Source organism: Protomyctophum parallelum (genome assembly GCF_964188405.1).
Source record: "Protomyctophum parallelum genome assembly, chromosome: 14".
Taxonomy (NCBI): domain Eukaryota; kingdom Metazoa; phylum Chordata; class Actinopteri; order Myctophiformes; family Myctophidae; genus Protomyctophum; species Protomyctophum parallelum.
In genome coordinates, this window is record NC_139709.1 from 41,329,092 (window position 1) to 41,348,338 (window position 19,247).

Here is a 19,247-nt window from a genome sequence, read left to right on the forward strand (position 1 = left end):
GGCTCCTGCCCTATGGGCATCATGGCTCGGCAAGGCTTACTTACTGCCAAGTTTAGTGAAGTGCCGAAGTGTATGGTGCGTAAATTAACACAATGCAGCAGGCACACGTGCACCAATAACTTAGAAGTGAGAACTATGCTGGCACTGCACTTATGGAAATATGAATAATGAATATTCAATAACATCATTCACCAACCACAATCGCATTGTATCTTGGATTTTAGTATCACAATACTGTGGGATGTTCATGCAGCCAGTGAGGGACCATCCGTCTCTATTGAGTACCACAGTGTTCATCAACTCTAAATGAAAACAATGCCAGTTACAGCCTGACAGGCTGAGGGTGCCACGGGTTGGTACAGTACAAGACTGAGCCTACTGCTGCTGGCACTCACTGACAAATGACAATAGACTTGAATGAATGAACCAGGCACTGTCCCCAAAGCTATCCAATTTGGGACAGCATTCACAAAACAGTGAACAACAATAATGTGGAGTAGTTATGTTACTACATAGTTGTACCAATATCAAATTCAAGACACAGGCAGCTGGAAAAATGGCCCATTCTGTTTTGAATGATTTTAAATCAATTAAAGGCTATTAATTATCACTTTCTTCCTCTAGCCTCTAGAGAAGGTGGAATTCCAAAATCTGGCAGGCACAATTTTACAATTTAACCAGAGCAATGGTAGAATAGAGAAGCCCCAAATTAAGCCTGTGTTGTACCACTGTCCTGGGTTCCTGAAATCCCAGATTTCACTACTAAATGATTATTAATAAAATAAATATAGCTATGACCAACTTAAACTTGACCAACAGATAACACCCTTTCCATTCCATTAGTTTTGTTTTTACATAGTTGAGATTCCTTTGTAGCAACCTTGCAAATACTTGAGATGTTTTGCTCAGTGAACAGGAAACTCGTGGTGCAGGGACACTGCAGTGTTTGGGGTGTGTATAACAAGACTGAGGAACACAACAGGTATGGCAACGGTAACTTGTGCTACACGTTCTACCGGTCTTCAATGAACTGGAGTCCCAGCTACGACAGCCAGAGACAGCCAGAGGGAGTGTCAATTGGATGGAACTCTGTGACAAATAATTTCCATCACTAAAAACAAGCAGCTCACCAATATTACACCGAAACCGCATGAATAATACACCAACATCGAGCAGCCGCACATATTATCATATGAATACGGACTTGTCAAGACTGACAGTGAGGAATGACAGTCTGACAAAGGAACTGTCACACAGAGGAAAAGGAAAGAGGAAGAGGAAAAACTTGTGGCAATCAATAACTAGTTCCAAACAACTCAATTCATTAGCAAGCTGATGTTACCTGTACAAGATAGCAATAGCAGTAGTTAAGAGTAATACACACCAGCGTGTTAGCTGTTAGCTTTAAAGTTCCACATCAGAAAGCTTTGCAGGAATGTGACATGTCTCTGATCAGAAACTTCACTTAAGATCATGAGTGACCATTCCACACCACAGTTAACCACAGCAAGCTGACAAAGACAACCATAGTATAGTAGGGATTCTAGGGAACTTTACAACATGTGTGGATAGCTTTTAGAGCTCACTTGACTTACACTTTGTCGCTATACTCGGACAAAGAATTGCGTCTTTTCCCCCCACAACTCTTTTTCTCAGCTGAAAATGACGTAATTTGTGTTGAGCGATATAGTTTAAAATAAACTTCCACTCGCCTGTCTGCCTTGACAAGTTCAACTAGCTTTGCTACTAGCCAACACATTAGCAAGGCTGGTTAGCCGCTATAGCTAGCTAACGTTAGCCTGCTGTTTAGAAGAATGTATTATAACTCAACAAACATCCAGCCAGCTGTCTCGTACACACCGCAGGACGGCCACGGAGAACAATGTTGGAGTTGGCTTCGCTCACCCTTTGTAATACGCTTTGACCCGGACCTGGTGGGGGTTCTCTCCGGGGTGGGACATGGTGCTGTCCCGCAGCGTCGGCATCATCGGTCGGCGCTGCTGTGCCGCGGTCACCGAGGACTGGAGGATGATGGAGGAGGAGGGAGGATGAATCCCTTCCTTCTGCTTCTATCTGGGAGCTTTCTACTTGTGTGTGTACTAGTGCCGTACCACCACCACGCCCTGGCTAAATCACTGTGTTTCTACTCTACCCCGCGATAGAACGCAATGCGACTCAAAAAACGTCCCGAGACAGGGAACCTAACAGCGGTTCTTTACGTGAAGTAAAATAAACATTGGAAAAAGTAGTGGGGAAAACTTGAGAGGTTCCGCCAAGCAACTCCCTGTTAGTAGTTAGTACTACTGCTGCTGCAAAGGCCTGGCGACGGGCGAGTCCATTGTCGGAATGTTGGAGGGGGGGAGTATGTGTGCGCATAAAACACATCGCCGTACGGCGGTGTCGTGCGTCAAAAATAGTAGATCCGTGACCGTCACGGAATGGATCATCACGCGTCATTGATGCGTTGTGACTGTGTGAGCTTGTTGATCTGCTATTGTTTTTGGAATATTTGGGTAGATATGAAACAAAAATATATATATTATTATTTGAGGATATGGATTATTTCGTGAAATCATGTCAATTTGTGTGTGTTTTACACTTTTAATACCTTAAACGTGTAATCGAATCGGTGCATACCGTACTTTATTAACGTAGCCGGCCTATAGGAAGTTGACTATTATTTACTGTTGCCAGCATTCCGATCATACCAAGTCAGATAGGAGGTGGTATTTCAATGTGTCATGTTTGACAGAAACTGTAAGTACTGTAGTGCACGCCCGTATGCAGAGTTGCAGACTGAGAGCGGGTGTCCCTCCCGGACCTGACCCTGGATGGTGCTGTTGAGCGTTTTTAAGCTTTGCCTGATGTGTGAGTTCATGACACTTCTGGGCATTCTTATTTTAACATTTTTTTATTATTCTTTTTAGTTATTTAGTTTTTCATGTTATGTTTTTCCAGTAAGAATTGAGGCTCGAATGCCTGCACGTCATTAATAGAGTAAGCAATAGGTCTATTAAAGTTAATTAATAGGCATATTAATAGACCTATTATCATTCATTGTTATCCTGCATCATGATGGTGGCAGAGTGACAGACTCCACACTCTTGTTTATTTGCCTTTACAGACAAATAGTAAAATTAGGCTATAGGCCTATTATATATTTTTCTTAAATGACAGAAGCATACATATGTGTTGGTTATAATATTAGTATTAGTATTAGTATTAGTATTAGTATTAGTATTAGTATTAGTATTAGTATTAGTATTAGTATTATTATTAGTAGTAGTAGTAGTAGTATTAGTAGTAGTAGTAGTAGTAGTAGTATTTGTCTATTATTATTACTTATTCTGTGGGCCTATTATTCCTAGTTATATTTAGCCTATTGTTATTAACCTGTAATTATGTAAATTGTAACCATATCACACAAAATCAATGGGGAGGGCCCGAGGGGTCAATACATCAATTATCTCCATTGCGAATGATCAAAAAAAGAGATGATGAGCAACTTTAATGCGTATGATGGACAAATGAATGGATTGAATCAAATCCCTATACGCCTGTGGAAGGTCCTCCCACACTCCAAGCGGTGCTGTGAAGATGTTTTTTTATTCCATACTCTGTGTACCGTCTGGGCTTTTTTATCTCCATTTTAGACAGTAGCTATAGTCTACTGACGCATTAGCCTACTACCAACTGGGACAGTGTGCCGGGGTACGATCTGTTGATGGGTCATGTCTATCAATTCCAGGCAGGTAACGCCGACAAGAGGTGAATGATTGTGCATGCATGTCGCGATGTCTGCAGCGAGCCAGACTGAAAGAAATTGATACCCACCGTTTAGACATTGAATGCATTCGCCGTTCTATGTCTATAAATTACGAACAATGAAATTAAGCTATGTGACTAATTTTATGGGCGTTCTGGAAACGAGGGATATAGCCTTTCATGTTTTAACAAAATAAATGGAAATAGCCGTCTAATGCAGAAAAAAACATAATCAATATTTCGAGCTGCAAGGCTCGTAAACGACAAATATTTCGTCTATAAAGAAATAGCCTTCTCCATTGATTTTTCTATTTTAAAAACCCTACATGCAAGCTCTTTTTTATATTGTAAGGCAATATTTTATTCGTGCATGCCATGGCTACGGGCTATACAGTTTTATAGCACAAAGCATTGAGACATCAATTTAACTGAGCAGTCTATAGCAGGCGAGCTCTGTTATTATTGGAAGACCGTATACAGACACGTGAGCAGTGCGATTGATGGCAGGTAATTTCTCCCTATCAGTTTCATTCATTGTTTTTTCGTTGTCATTCTATGCTATAGAAATTTGGAAACAATTAACAATTTCGTCTCTATTTTCGTAAAATTGCTGCATATAGGCCTGTTAATTTAACATGTGCTTTGTATTATACATTGCACATTTCGCACAGCTTAGACCAAAATATAGCCCTCCAAAAAGAGCCTAATTGGTTTGTTTGAAATATCCTATAAACTAATTTACATTGTGTGTATGAAGCGTGCGATGGCTTCCCTATCAAACAAAAACATGATGTTGGCTTTAGGGGTCGTCTCATGTCAAAAGTTAAGCTAGAAACGAATGGGCCTATTATTTGTTCGTTATAAAATTTGCATTTTCATGTGGCCAATCCAATAATTAAGGTATACATATCATGTTTTTGTATACCTATCCATAACATTAGCCAGCTGGGATTTGATTTGAATAGCTGCTGGATGGTGTTGGCCTTAAAATATTGAAATGTTTCATAGTTCACTTCATATAGCTCATTATAGATAATTATAGGCTAGACAAAACTTTGTTATACTTACTTACTGTTACTGCTTTCTATTGGGAGCTTTTAAAATAATATTACACGCCACATGGATACTGTTATAGGCTGCATTTGGGCCACGGTAAAGTTCGCTGAAATGCGCTTGAATAATTTAAAGTATAGGCTATAATTTGTAATTGATTCCGATTTTTAGATGTAGGCCAACGTTCAGTTGCCTATAGCTGGATTTTTTTCTTTTCTTTTCTTTTCTTCAGGATAGGTCAAATATAAAAAATTGCACGGACCTCTCATGATGAGAGACAGATGTTATAGGCGCATATGTGGAAACGCCTGTTGCTCAATCATAATTTTAATGACAATTATTGTAACATAATTTATGTTCATGAATATTGTTTTTTACATGTTACAGACCAGCCTTGAATTTCTCGACTTATCCAACAAATGTCTGTCTGTCTGTCTGTCTGTCTGTCTGTCTGTCTGTCTGTCTGTCTGTCTGTCTGTCTGTCTGTCTGTCTTATCTGAATGAAAATATGTTGCTTTAGCTATATATAACATGCCGATGAATTGTTGACATATAACCTTAAGGAATATCTTGGATCCAAGGCATCTTTCGACCAGTAGATTGTCCTGACGGTTGACCTTGACATTTTGACTTCCAGTTTTCCCATTAGTGATTTTGTGAGAGCTGGAGATGGACAGAAGAAGCCCCGGTGAGGAGTCAGAGACCACGCGGACCATCACCATCACCACTGCCTCATCAGCTGCTGCCATCGCCATGGCAACAGTCAGGTCCAGCACCCCTGCACACTCTACAGCCCTGAGCATCGTCCCCTCCGATAGGCAGGCAGTACAGGTAAGAGCTCTGAGCATCGTCCCCTCCGATAGGCAGGCTGCAGTACAGGTATAAGAGCTCCCCTCCGATATAGGTAAGAAAAGAACCCTTCCGGCTACTTCCGCCAGGCAGATATAGGTGGGTATATCATATATGTTGTGAACTCTGCACACAAAACAATAACGTTTTTTAAAAGCTATACATAACAATATAACTATATATATATTAATGCTGGGCCGTTATCGGCGTTAACGTGCTGCGTTAACGCGGGAATATTATCGCGCGTCAAAAAAAATATCGCCATTAATCTATTCTCAAAGTTGGGTCTGGGAGCTGGGTCTGCATTGACTGCATAAAGCGAGCAAGCTAGGAATTTCACTTTGATAGTTTTACCTGGCGGAATTACTCTGTGGGAGGGAGAAGTCCTAACCTGACAGGGACAAGGTGAAATAAATTACTCTGAGAGCGGGGCGGTAACAAATCCTAACCTAACCGGACACGGGTGAAATTAATGAACAGTGCGGCGTGCCACATCAAACGTCAGCATGCAGGACGCTGTGAACACGGGTTTGCTTCAGGGGAAATTTCTTTACAAGAAGCTTCCCAATGGAAACCTCGACAAGAACAAGGTGGTTTGTACCCTGTGCAAAGCAGAAATGGCTTACTGTAGGAGTTCTTCAAGTCTGAAGTATCACCTAACGCACAAGCATCCCTTTGCGTTGGTTGATGATAGCGAAGCTGCCGGCGGGCCAAGCACTAATATGGCTCCGGGGAAAAGTGTTCGTCAAACTACAATGTTGGAGTGCAACCGTGGCAAGCCCGTCAGCCCAACTTTATCAGCCAAGGATTTACTTCTGGTCATTATTTAGGTAGCGCACACATATTTGCAATGCCTTCGGCAGAGTTCAAATGAGCCATTTTAATCTAGATTAATCTAGATTAACTCCAGAATTGCAGTGAGATTAATCTAGATTTAAAAAAAAAAATCTATGCCCACCACTAATATATATATATATATATATTATGGGGCGAGAGATGGGGGGTGGCACACAGAAAAGGTTGTCGGGATCAGGAGTCGAACCTGCGACACACTGTCAGGCTTGATTACCAGCCTAGGTGTCCGGACCGCTAGGCTGGCCAGTGCCTTGCCAAAGTTATTTGAGGAATTACAAATATAGCACCTCAAAGAATCATTTTGATGATTCTTTAAGGCTCCTTTAAATCTTAATAGGTGAATTATTGCTGAAACCTTTGCCTTGTAGATGCTATTTTGACGAATGTCAGTGTAGAGGGGGCAGTGCCTTTGGTAAAGGCACTATATAAATGCACCATTTACCATTTAGAGGAAACATTATAGCAGGCAGCCAGGCACAGACACCTGGGAGACAATGAAGTATAGGGTTTCAGTGGTTAAGGGTTCTTTCCTGCAGGAATATTAAAATAAAGGTTCATCTACATGGCATTACCCTGAAGAACTACTTTCAGTTCCAGTTGGCACCTTTGTATTTCTGTGTGTGTTCCAACTGGCAGAAAAAGCAAAGCAGTCCAGGGAACAGACGACCCCCTTCTTGCTACACAATATAATCCTGAGTGTTAATTTTTTTAATATTCTGAGTTACGGACGGTAAATGAACACTCACACATACTCCTATATGGGCTGGGGCGACACCTGTCAGCAAGGAGGGCTGGGCCGGACTGGAGAGCGGGACAGAGGCTCTACAACGTCCTCCCCCATTGGGCGCTCCTCTCTGGCAGGTGAACAACGTCCTCCCCCATTGGGCGCTCCTCTCTGGCAGGTGAACCGGTGTAGGTTACAACAACAGCAGTGACAACACAGACATGTTTGTGGGGAGGAATTAATTGGCATATTGCGGAGAAAAAGCTAAAATAAAGAAATAAATGGACACCCCGGATCTTGCAGTCTGACAAATGGTGTTGGCACTAGTGGTGTTGAGTAACTATTTGACTGTGGTGTTTTATTGATGTGTAGTTGTCTGAGGAATCAAATTAGGTTAAGTGCAACATGCATCTGCTATGTCCAATGGCTAAATAATGTATGTCTAATATATAGGCTTTTAGAATTATGTGTTGTCACTGGTTCTCAAATTGGGGTCCGGGGACCCCTAGAGGTCCTTGAGGATGTTCCAGGGGGTCCCCAGCAAAATATGTGAATATAGCATAAAAATCTGTTTAACCACTTTAACTCTATATACATCGGCTATTTTATCAAAACATCTTGTAAGAAGAAAGTGTGTGTGGGGGGGGGGGGGGGTCTGACCCATACTGACCCATATCTTTCCGTACAAACATACTTTTTTCAAAAGTATTTCAGAAAAAAGAAAGAACTTTCATAGGCTAAATAATAATAACAGTGTGTGTGTGTGTGTGTGTGTGTGTGTGTGTGTGTGTGTGTGTGTGTGTGTGTGTGTGTGTGTGCGCGCGCATGTGTGTCAAATCAGCCTCATGGTAGTGCTATATCAGGCCGAGTTGCGCTCTGACCTATAACTACACCGAGCGATCTGTGTAAAACCTTGTACAGTATGCGCCACCAGGAGACCGACATTCCCACGATGTCAAGGAATGCCACCCTTTTCACATTGTTCTATTATAGCACCACCAGGAGGTCACCACCAGGAGGTCACAATAACCTACCTGACCTGGTGGAGACCTGTGCTCTGAGGAGCACTTTTTGGTTTTCATTATCTATTTTTGTAAATTTGGGTCCCGGGGAGACAACAAATTTCTCTTTTTGGTCTAGACGGCTAAAACGGTTTGTGAATCATTGTTTGTAGGTTATCCAGCAGGCCATTCAGAGACCTCAAACCATGGCAGCCCAGTACCTCCATCAGATGTATGCAGCTCAGCAGCAGCACCTCATGCTACAGACAGCAGCTCTGCAACAGCACCAGCGAACACCTCATCTGCAAAGCCTGCAGGCCACCATACAACAGGTGCAGGTTTATCACAATGTCTGTTTGCACGACGTGAGTTCATGTGCGTGCGTGCGTGCCTGAGTGCGTGCGTGCGTGTAAGATAAAATGAGATTATATAAGACCAGACCAGACCAGACCAGACCTGTCACCAAAGGCAGCTCAGCCGTTAAGATACAAATTACAGAGCAATCAGTACAACAGGGTAAAATACCTCACATTCAACGCAACACGATCAATAATTGACAAATATACAATATCCAATTAACACTATTCACCCTCACCCGCAGGACAAAGGCAAATACAACGCACAGTAAGCATGTCAGATATTGTCCAGCTAGCAGCACAAAGGTCTATGTCGATTGGTTGTTTAGTTTTAGTTTATTTATTAGCAGCACATTGTTATATAAAATAGCAACGATACATACTGTATCAAAGAAAACAAGTTACTGGGAGATGAAAGAAGAGGTCATTAAATAACAGATTAAAAGTTCAATAAGAACAACAGAAAAGAATACAAGGACGTTCCATTGGGGAAGATGAGTGTGTGTGTGTGTGTGTGTGTGTGTGTGTGTGTGTGTGTGTGTGTGTGTGTGTGTGTGTGTGTGTGTGTGTGTGTGTGTGTGTGTGTGTGTGTGTGAGCGTGCGTGTGTGTGCATACGTGCAAAATATGAACAAATGGGCTGCTCTCCAATTCATAATTATGAATAAACCACTAAGAGTGAGAGTGAGAAAGAGAGACAGACAGACAGCTTCTGTTAAGATTAGTATGAGATGGAATGACATAAAACCCATCACTGTGTTATCATAATCTTCTCAATACTTCTCAGGCTTCAATCATTGGCCGGAGACAGTCACCCTCCTTGCCTAGTTCATCCAGTGGAAGTTTGTCTCAGTCTGCCAGTGTATCTCAAAATTCAGTAAGTTGCCAGTGTATTCAGCGTTTATTCAGCATGTGTGTCTTTCATGTGTGAGTGACTAGTACTGACTATCTCCCTCAATTCAAGAAGCCTTATTAGCAGAATAGAATCCTTCTTTAGTTGCAAACTGCAACCATGCGTACATGTAGGAACATAATAATAATGCAATACATTGCATGTTTGTTCCAGCGTTCAGCAGGTAGTTTCATGTTTGTGCAAGCAGTCTCCATTAACCCTGGTGTTCATATTTTGGGAACATTTTCAAAAGTTTAACAATTTTCCCAAGTTCCTTTCTTTAAAAATGTTAATATAGCGAAAATTGCAGAAATACAGGCTCCCAATGGGTCACTTGTACATCTGCTATTTTCGCAAGGCCTATTTGTCGTACAACAACGTATGTCTTAAATGGTTACAACAAAGAGCCACAAGTCTAGGAACATCTGTACTTAAATCTGACCATGCAGCTCGTCTCTCTGTGTTCTCTCTGTTCCAGATCACCCTTCCAGCCTCTCCGGTGACAGCCCAGCTGATTGGCCGGACCCAGACCTCCAGCTCCACCGCTGCTGGGGGCGCCATATCCCAGCAGGCCATGCTCCTAGGAAACGGACCGGCCAACTGTAGTCAAGCTCAGATGTACCTCCGCACACAGATGGTACCTTGGTCTTTAAATACTTACCATGGCGTGCATTGTCGTTAGACGCTACATATGCAACACTAAACTAAACACTAAACCCTGGCTAAAATCACTCAGGTTTAGTGTTCTAGGGTTCAATAAATAGGCTACTTACCTTGCATTGACATTAGACCCTACATTTGCACTAGGCCTATTGCCCCGCCATTTGCATAATGGAGAGGCAATTTGACATACTTCAAGAAAAAAACAATTGAATTGTACAGGTGAGTTAAAAATCACCTTTAAAAGACTGCTGAATCTGCATATCTTTCCTACCATTTTGTCAGCTAACATGCGACTTTCCCAACTTTCCTAACTAACTGCCCTTCTCCCTGTGATCGTTCCATTCAGCTGATTTTGACTCCTGCTGCCCCAGTGGGTGCAGTTCAGACAGACCTCCCTGCTGTTGTCACTTCCTGCTCCTCTCTGACGCCTTCCTCTCAGGTATAAGGATATACAGTCACAGGATGAGGATAGTCATATCATGTAGAATAACACTCCTTGTTAATATCAGCTTCAACCAAAAATGCCTCACATTTACCTAGTGTTTTGCTCAGTGACACATCATCACATACTTGTTAAGTTGTTGGGTGGGCGGTGAGCAAACCTGTCACCTTTTGGTCACGGGACATTCTCTCCTGTATGTTCTCAGGTGCAGAGTCTGTCTGTGCGGGCCCATCTCCCTGGGTCTCTTGCCACAGCCCAGGGTCTCCTTCTAAAGCCCTCAAGCCAGTCCCAAGCCCTGGCACAGCTTGCTACTCTACCCAAGATGTCCATCTGCCCTCTTAAGGCCAGCCAGCAGCCTGAGGCCTCACCAGACACCGGAACAGAGGTCAGACCGGCAGACGGAGCTCGTCTCAACTCAGGACCTCAGTTTGTAGCACCAGGTAAGTGACTACTCAATAATTATAATAAAAATAGAAATTACCTCCACATATTAAACATAATTGTAGAGGCATGTATAAAAGACACATTCTATTTATACTGTTAATCCTGATTAATGATCTGAATTTAACAGAGATAATCTGACACGTGATGCATCGTTCTCCCTCATTCGTCTCAATGGGTCTAAGGCAGCCCACACAGATAGATGTTACAACAAATACATGTACAACAAAAATACATTGCCTCGGCCTGGACGGTCAGCTCAACCTAGGCTGCTGAGCCGGCCTTTGCCGTGTGTCTTCCCCCCCCCATCTCTCTCCCCATTTCCTGTCAGACTAGTTGTCTTTCAACCTAGTAATAAAGGCAGAAAAAAGCCACAAAAATATCTTAACAAAAATAAAAAATACTTTATCTTACGCAATTCTTTGGTTTACCGTTCCAGCAACCTACTCCCCGGTCCAGTCCCATACTCTCGTCAAGCAGCAGCCTCCCTGTTCATTAGGCCATCGTGGAGCACACCACCAGTTAATCATCCAGCAAACCACAGGAGTCTCTCCCAGCCACAGACACCTCCAGCCCATCGCCTTCAGAGTAACACCAGACACTAACCATACTCTTCCACTGTCAGTCCAACGGCTGACCAGTGCAGCGGCAAATGCCATGCAATCACAGCACGCCGACCTCTCAGCCCCTTCTTCTTCCTGTGTCACCATCAGCGTGCATGCGTCATCAGCGCAGACCTCAACTTTAGCCACTACCACCATCCAGCCGCAACCGCCTCCCCTGGTGGCTGCTCCCCAGCGAAGGAGCACTACCTTCCAGGTGCAGAGCCAGCGACCACCCCCTCCTTCTCTAGTTTTCCCCAGGTTCCTCCAGAACCCTCCGTCCTCACTCCAGAGGCTGTCTCTGCGTTCTATCCAGGCCCTGGCAGGCCACATGCTGGTGACAGAAGAAGAGCTGCCTGTGGCAGAGGCACTGGTCCAAATGCCCTACCAGCACCTCCCACCTCCTCAGACAGTGGCCGTAGACCTAAAGGTCCATCCAGTCAAACGCGCCGAAGCTCCGGTGGTGGTGAGTGAATGTAGTTGAAGGGAGGGATGCCATGAAATCTGACTTGAAATAGACACTTTCCTGGTGTCTTGTTTTTAGCATTGTATAGGAAAAATCTACATTTGCTTTTTCCTGTACTGAAGACCTCAATGTGAACATACCTCGTGCTGACTGAACTATGTTTTGTGTTATTTTGTATTTCAGATTACACAAATGTGCAAAGCAAATGGATTGAGCCCAGATCAGAAAAAAGAGGGAAATCTTCCAGATCCACACAGAGACAGGACACCCATGCCACCCACGGTGTCTCCTAAAGAGAATGGCACAGGTACAGTACATGTGAAATATTCCATTTCACTAGCACAGTTCTAAAACACATACTCTATTCTCACGTTGCCAGACAATCAGAGATACCCGCTACGGGAGTAAGGTAGTTGCTAGAACAGCAGCAAGAACAGCTGCTAATAAACCTAAGCCTACTGATTTGGAATGGAAACCAATCTGTCCCAATATGAAGGGCCGGAAATTCCACGTCACCCTTTTAATATCTAGTCAAAATGCCTGCATTCTTATCGTGGCATGTAAGTGTAGCGTTCTAAACCGGTGGCGTCATGATGACAGTGGGTCAAGACGGTGCTTTTAAGAGAGTTTTATGAACAAACTGTTGCTGAACCAACAAAATGCTTCAGAAAACAATGTTATTAGTGATTCGTTAGAAAAATCTTTTGTATGCATTCTGATGGAGAGCGAGAAAGCGTTGTGTGTGCCAGTTGAGGTTGGGTCGAGAAGAGATAGAGAGAGCTTTGAATATATGGATAGAGCAAGCGTGTCTGTTTACTGGGTGTGCGAGCATGGCTTATACAGTATAGCGAGAGAGAGAGTGTGCGTGTGACAGTGAGGCTGGAACCGTGAGTTCCAAAAACGCATTTATAACATATGTTGCATGTAGATGGAGTAGCTACACAGTATCTAACTAAGATGTGAGTTATCCTGTCAGTACACTGTGGTGCATAGAGAGTGAGGGGGGGGGGGGGGGGGGGGGGGAGAGAACATTCGATGAACCCATTCTGAACGGGAACCCATTTTGGTGTTAGCATCATGTTATGCTTTAGCTATTGAAAAATAGCAGATCTACAAGCTCATAGCGCGCCACCGAGTGGCTTATAGTCACGTCTTGCGTGAGTACTGTACCCACTGTTGTGTGAACAGTCACATGACGGTAACGAGGACGAGGACGACTCTCCCCCTGCTCTTCCCAGCCTATGCCATCAATTTATGTAAATATCTTAGCCGGCAATATACTGGTATTATCCTGTGAACACGGCTTACTTTTTTCCCCACTCAATTTTAGCAACAAAAGCTAGAAGATTGTCCTCAAGGCCCTTTCTTCATACCTTATGCCTAAACCTTTTAGGTATTTTTATTTGCTAAAAACAATTAAATATATATATAGTTCAAATAGCAAAGCTCACAATGTGTTAATGCAGATCGGCAATTTTCACATTTCTTTCCCCCTAAAAATAGTAAAAGACAATTGGCGAATTGAATGTTTAATCTAAAGTGAAACATCATTGTCCTTCGTTAAGACAAATATCCACACACATACAGTATGCACATAACTCTGCCTGTATCCAGCTGCCCCTACACATCACTGGCTAGCCCTCCCTCTGTCCCCTAACTCTGCAGCTGTGATGGCGGTGTCCTGTGCCCTGTCTCGTCCTGTCATCTCGTCCCCAGAAGTGGAGGAGCCCCCCCACGTCAGCAGCAGCAGCAGCAACAACAACAGCAGCAGCACTACCCCCCCTCCTCCTCTTCCTCCTCTTCCTCCTCCACCCCTCCTGCCTACCGTGGTAAGAGGCCTCAGCCAGTCCCCCTCAGCCACAGCCAGCCTCCCAGCGAGTCCTGACAGCGTACTTAGACCCCACATCCTCACGCACCTCATAGAGGGCTTCATCATCCGAGAGGGGCTGGAGCCGTTCCCGGTATGTCCGCTGGATGGGGGGTGGGGGGGGGTGGGTGGGGGGGGGGGTTAGTGGCAGCAGGGGCCACGAAGGGGTCAGACGGATATGGGGTTAAGCTCCACTGGCTTATTAGGTAGAGAGGGGGGGGGGGGGGGGGCAGATAGGGGATCTTGGAACTAAGCATGAGAGCTCAATGAGGGGTACATCCTGATTTTATTGGCTGAGCACGAGACCATGCAGCTCACCCCCATCAACGTGCAGATTGTCAATCAGCAATTTAGCATAAACCTTTTCCATTTAAGTACCATGTTTATGAGCAATCCAACAAGTATTGACCTGACCTATACCCTCAAGATAAACTTGGTAACCTTTTAGTTGAAAAACTTTGGGAAAAGTGTAAGCACTTTACTTCCAACTTCTGGCAAGAGAATATATAAAATATATAAAATAAAAATATATAAAATAAATCTATACGTATACCCGTGGAGGGAGGGCGAAATCCATTTCACCCGACCGACCGACCGACCGGGTCAAATGGATTTCGCCCTTACTGGACCCGTGTGAATTAGGTGGGGCCCTTCTCTCTTCAGGCGGACCAACAGGCCATGCTTCCTGATTCTCAGGAGAGACGGACCAATGGAGATGCAGGGCCTGACGACAGCCCGTTAGATGCTGAGCAGTCAGATTCATCAGACTCAGAGATGGAAAATGATACCCTTTCTGTAGTAGATGGTGAGTATTTTGTGTGTGTGTGTGTGTGTGTGTGTGTGTGTGTGTGTGTGTGTGTGTGTGTGTGTGTGTGTGTGTGTGTGTGTGCGAGTGTGTGTGCGAGTGTGTGTGTATGTACGTGTGCCTCGTCTATGTGCATGTGTAACAGTTTATCCCCTTATATGACAGAGCCGAGGCAGACTGTGACAGACGTGCTGCAGTGTGAATTCTGTGGGAAGAGAGGCTACGTTCACACGTTCTTGCGTTCCAAACGCTTCTGCTCCATGACTTGTGTGAGAAGGTAAGCACATGTTATTCACGCAACATCTGTGACGAGTAAGTAAAACACAGTGAAATCACCAAGTGTTTTAATTTTACACTGTCAGAACAAACTGTGAACAAACACTTGGAAATGCATACACTTCTACGGTGCGGTTATTTATTTTATTTTTTCTTGCCGACTCTTTATAATACTTCCCCGCCATTACCCCACCACCCCCCATCAGTGTATTGTTGAATAGAACACAATCATCAAATGCTAATTGTTTCACTGCATGCACAGCAGCATGTGTATTTCTCTTCGCCATTGCAGACAATAAACTGTAATGGCTCCATTGCTTGGTTGGGACACGTCATCTGACATCTGGATCCCATCGTGCTCCATTTGTGTCTTAAGACAAAGTCTTATAAGTGTATAATCACTGCCAGGTCTCCTCTGTGCAGAAATCAAAGTCTACAGAGATTTGAGTCTGTATGTAGACTATCAGCAAATATCCCAGTGGCCAATGCCCACCTAATGTTCTCATTATTAAGTAATACAAAGGAATATCAGAAAGGGAATTCCAAGCGGCTTTTGGGATTTAAGAATGATTGTCGTCATACAGGATGCTGTTACATTAGTAGGACATACAATGATTTTGGCTTAGTTTTAATTGATTTTCTCCCCTCTTCTTCCTGTCTCTGTGTAGGTTTAACGTGAGCTGTACCAGGCGTATCAGCATGTTGAGGGCGGACAGGGCAGCTCGCTGGGGCCACAGGCCCATGGGCCGAAGAGGCCGGCCCCCAGGAAGAGTCAACGGAGCTTCCAGAGAACACTTCCTGAGACAGGTCTGATACACAACAAAGTAGACCTACAGAAGTGATGTGTGGGACAGTACTGTAGGTGATCAAAATGCTTGTATGCGCTGCGTGCGTCACTCCCAATTCTAGACCAGGAAATGTCTCGCAGGCTTTCATCTTTTGAGCCGTACTGAACAAAAAATAAAAGCCTGGGTACAGAGGCTAGATCTTTATTGATAGTTTGATAGTACAGTAGGTAGAGAGGAAATGGGGGAAGAGAGAGAGATGGGGACTTGGGGAGTGACACACAGCAAAGGCCGCCGGAGCACTCGCCAGGCTACATTGGAGTTTAGGTGCCCACTTTGTATTCTTTTGTGTATGAATGATTCATCCTTTTCTTTAGCTTTTAATTGTTAAAAACATGGCTGTTATCAGCATTCAGCAGGCAAAATGGTCAATTTTACATTTGGTCAGTCGCGACAAGCAAGGATCAGTATTTCTTGGTCTTTCTCTGCCTTGTCTATAACACAAATGTAATTCTGTCACTGACTGCCTATCCCAAATAGACCCAGACCCCTTTGCTCGATAAGAATACAAAATACTGTATGTGTTTGACAGGCCCATGGCTCATATGGCCCGGAGCATCCACATAGACGCTCACTGAGGGATGGGCAGGAGGAAGGAGAGGCAGAGGTGGAAGATGACCATGAGCCCCCCGCTCCCATGATCACCAGGCTTCGGAGGCAGGCAGAGAGGGAGCGAGAGAAGGAGAGCGAGACGACGCAGCAGCATCAGGATCAGGAGATGATAGAGACACTCAGTGACACAGAGGATGGAGACGTCAGCAGGCCGTCCCAGTGGAGTGTGGAACAAGTGTTCTCCTACATCAACTCCCTGCCAGGTACTAGCATGATAGCAACATCTGATAGCAACATTTTAAGGCAAGTGACAAAGTGTAATGAGCTTTAATTACCAGCATGTTAGGCCTACTGCATATAGGGAGGGAACGTAATCAGATCGCCTCTTGTCTTTTGCTTGGGTTCACATAGATACAAGTACAAGTTGCTCCCATAACAACATATACAACTTTTATGATATCCCCCCCCACTGTCACTATCACAAGGTTTCACAACCCACAAAGCAGCAGGAATTTTAAAATGGCTGTATCCATCAGCTTGCTTGTTAAATAATTTGGATTGATTTACAATCATCAAAATATTCTGCTGTTAACATCATATTCATAGTTTGTGACAATCATTTTATTTTTTACTGTTTTAACTTTAACTTTAATTAACCACTTGAACTCTAACGTCCCCATTCTGGGCATGTCATAATAGGTGAATATTCCGTGAAATTATGCCAGTGAAGTGTTGAATGTTGAAATTAATTGTGATGTAACATAACCAGCAGATGGCATAGGTGTGCACTTGCCCTCCCTATAAGCAAATATAGATGTATCTTGCACAGTATGATGTGTTCGACTAGACTGCAGTGGGGCTAAAAGCTGGTAAAATTATCTAGAAATTGAAAAGGATGGAAGTTAGAAACATATTTATATAACAGCAGCATAGCTCAATTCCGTATTGTAAGAGTTTAACTGGAAATGTTCAATGAGAATTCGTACTGAGTGAAGGGCAATTATGTAGTTCAAAAACACTCAAACCAAGACTTACATAGGCCTAGTTGTAATATTATTATGATTATGAATATTACTGGAACTACTTGTGAACTTTAAAAAAATAAAACTGTGCAATCAATGTTGAAAATGAAACTATGGTCAAACATTTGCTACCCTACACCCCACATACGCCATAAGCCATAACCTACTCTTTAAGTCTCTAAACACGTGATATGTATCACCAGCTGAAACAAAGCATGATTATACAAAGCTGTTTTGTCTGTGTGTACAGCGGACAAAACCAACAAGGTGTGTGCCCTGATGTTAGGATAATTAACTGTGCCTTCTTTCTCCCCCTCTTCCCAGGGGGTCAGGTCATAGCCCAGGTGTTCCGCTTGCAGGAAATAGATGGGCAGGCTTTGCTGCTACTCACAGAAGACCACTTGGTCAGCACCATGAACCTCAAACTGGGCCCTGCTCTCAAGCTCTGTGCCTACATTAATACTCTGAGGGATTAGAGGATTAATGGCCATCGTCCATGGGTGTCATACAGAGGCCTAGAAGCAGGAACGAACCCTCTGTAACCAAAATGTCACAGGTGTTTTGGACGGTCCCTGAACTGTCTGGGAAGTGTGTCAAAAGAGTGTCCTTTGGAGAGATGCTAAACTCTGTTCGCTGGTCAAGTAAGCTGAAAGGCTAAAGTAATCAAGCATTCCACATTCAATGTTCAAATTGTGCCAATCCAGACACAAATCAGAACAAGTCTCGATCCCATCTTCCACTTAAAAATCAACATGCCAATGCTCAAGTTGTCTGAATAATGTTAATGTGACCTCGTTTTTCAGATGGAGCTTCTCCTCAAGGAAGGTTACACATGAACATTTTTGGGGGGTTGATTCAAACACAGCTAGCATGGACTTGGCTACACTGAGAATGAAATCATTATATCAAGGACCGAAGTTGCGTTTCTTTGAGAGACTACTGCCAAGGATCTTGTTCCTCTGACCTCATCTTTTCCAGAGGTTTATTACAATGAAAGGTCAACATTTGGCCAACGTGTGTTTTGTGTTTTAATTTCCACGACTTTGAACAGTTTTAATTTTTTTGTTTCATTTCTTAATCATCAATATAGCATTGTAGGGATTGAAGCACTTTGGCCAAAGCTGGCCATTTATTGGAAACAGCATTAAGGATTATTTTCTTCAAATTATCTAAAACAAAGCTTGAAAATAAAGGGAAAGCAGAGCATTGCCATGCTGATGCAAAATTTTGAAGAATGCTGTGTACAAAGTTAGTTTATAAAACAGAAGGCTGTCTGTCATTTACTTTAGAAAGCAGGATTTCATACAAACACTTATTGGCAGCAAACAATAAGTCATTACCATGAATTATTGAAATTCATTATGAGATTGTTATAAGATTGTGAAATTATTTATTACTGCCATGAGTCATATGAGCCATATAGGCTACAAATAAAATAATGAAAATTGTGTGTTTTGTTTATCTATCTTAGGGAACAGCTAGGCTTCAGTTTCTCAATTCCAATTTTACGGTATGGTGAGCTTGGCTATTAGAGGAGAACCTTATTGAGTTAAGATGCCATTTTACATTTGATATTCCTTGTGGGATTTACAGACATGCATGTATAAAATGACTCCATATTAATTGCCATAGCAGTCATTCATATAAGCTATGACCACTGTAATCTGAAATATGAGTACTTGGGGTACTTGCTTTTATAACATGACATTCTATTGATTCCCTGCTTTTTTCTGGTCAATACTGAGACAGACTTGAGGGGGGAAAAAAATCTAC

General features: G+C 43.2%; 2 protein-coding genes across 4 annotated transcripts in view; one reads left to right on the forward strand and one right to left on the reverse strand.

Annotated features, from left to right (window-relative positions):
- The window catches only part of prkci (protein kinase C, iota), a 43,153-nt gene extending 40,829 nt beyond the window's left edge, over nt 1-2,324 (reverse strand). Inside the window, exon 1 of the mRNA XM_083782295.1 lies at nt 1,906-2,324. Within this exon, the coding sequence (XP_083638421.1) occupies nt 1,906-1,988 (83 nt within the window). The 5' untranslated portion in view covers nt 1,989-2,324. The remainder of the gene's footprint in view (nt 1-1,905) is intronic.
- Nucleotides 2,325-3,648: 1,324 nt separating this feature from the next.
- Nucleotides 3,649-18,899, forward strand: LOC310870077 (polyhomeotic homolog 3). 3 transcript variants are annotated; one of them, XM_083781109.1, is made up of 15 exons: nt 3,649-3,768; nt 5,456-5,649; nt 8,421-8,579; nt 9,389-9,478; nt 9,972-10,130; nt 10,503-10,595; nt 10,804-11,038; nt 11,479-12,107; nt 12,291-12,414; nt 13,773-13,936; nt 14,638-14,779; nt 14,945-15,056; nt 15,724-15,862; nt 16,433-16,715; nt 17,799-18,899. In XM_083781109.1, the coding sequence occupies exons 2-15, from the start codon at nt 5,488-5,490 to the stop codon at nt 17,948-17,950; spliced, it is 2,643 nt and encodes an 880-aa protein (XP_083637235.1). In that variant the 5' UTR covers nt 3,649-3,768; nt 5,456-5,487; the 3' UTR covers nt 17,951-18,899. The 3 variants fall into 3 exon arrangements, with proteins under 3 accessions (XP_083637235.1, XP_083637236.1, XP_083637237.1); XM_083781110.1 differs by lacking the exon at nt 9,389-9,478; XM_083781111.1 differs by lacking the exon at nt 17,799-18,899 and having other exon boundaries at nt 15,724-15,879; nt 16,433-16,502.
- Nucleotides 18,900-19,247: the final 348 nt, after the last annotated feature.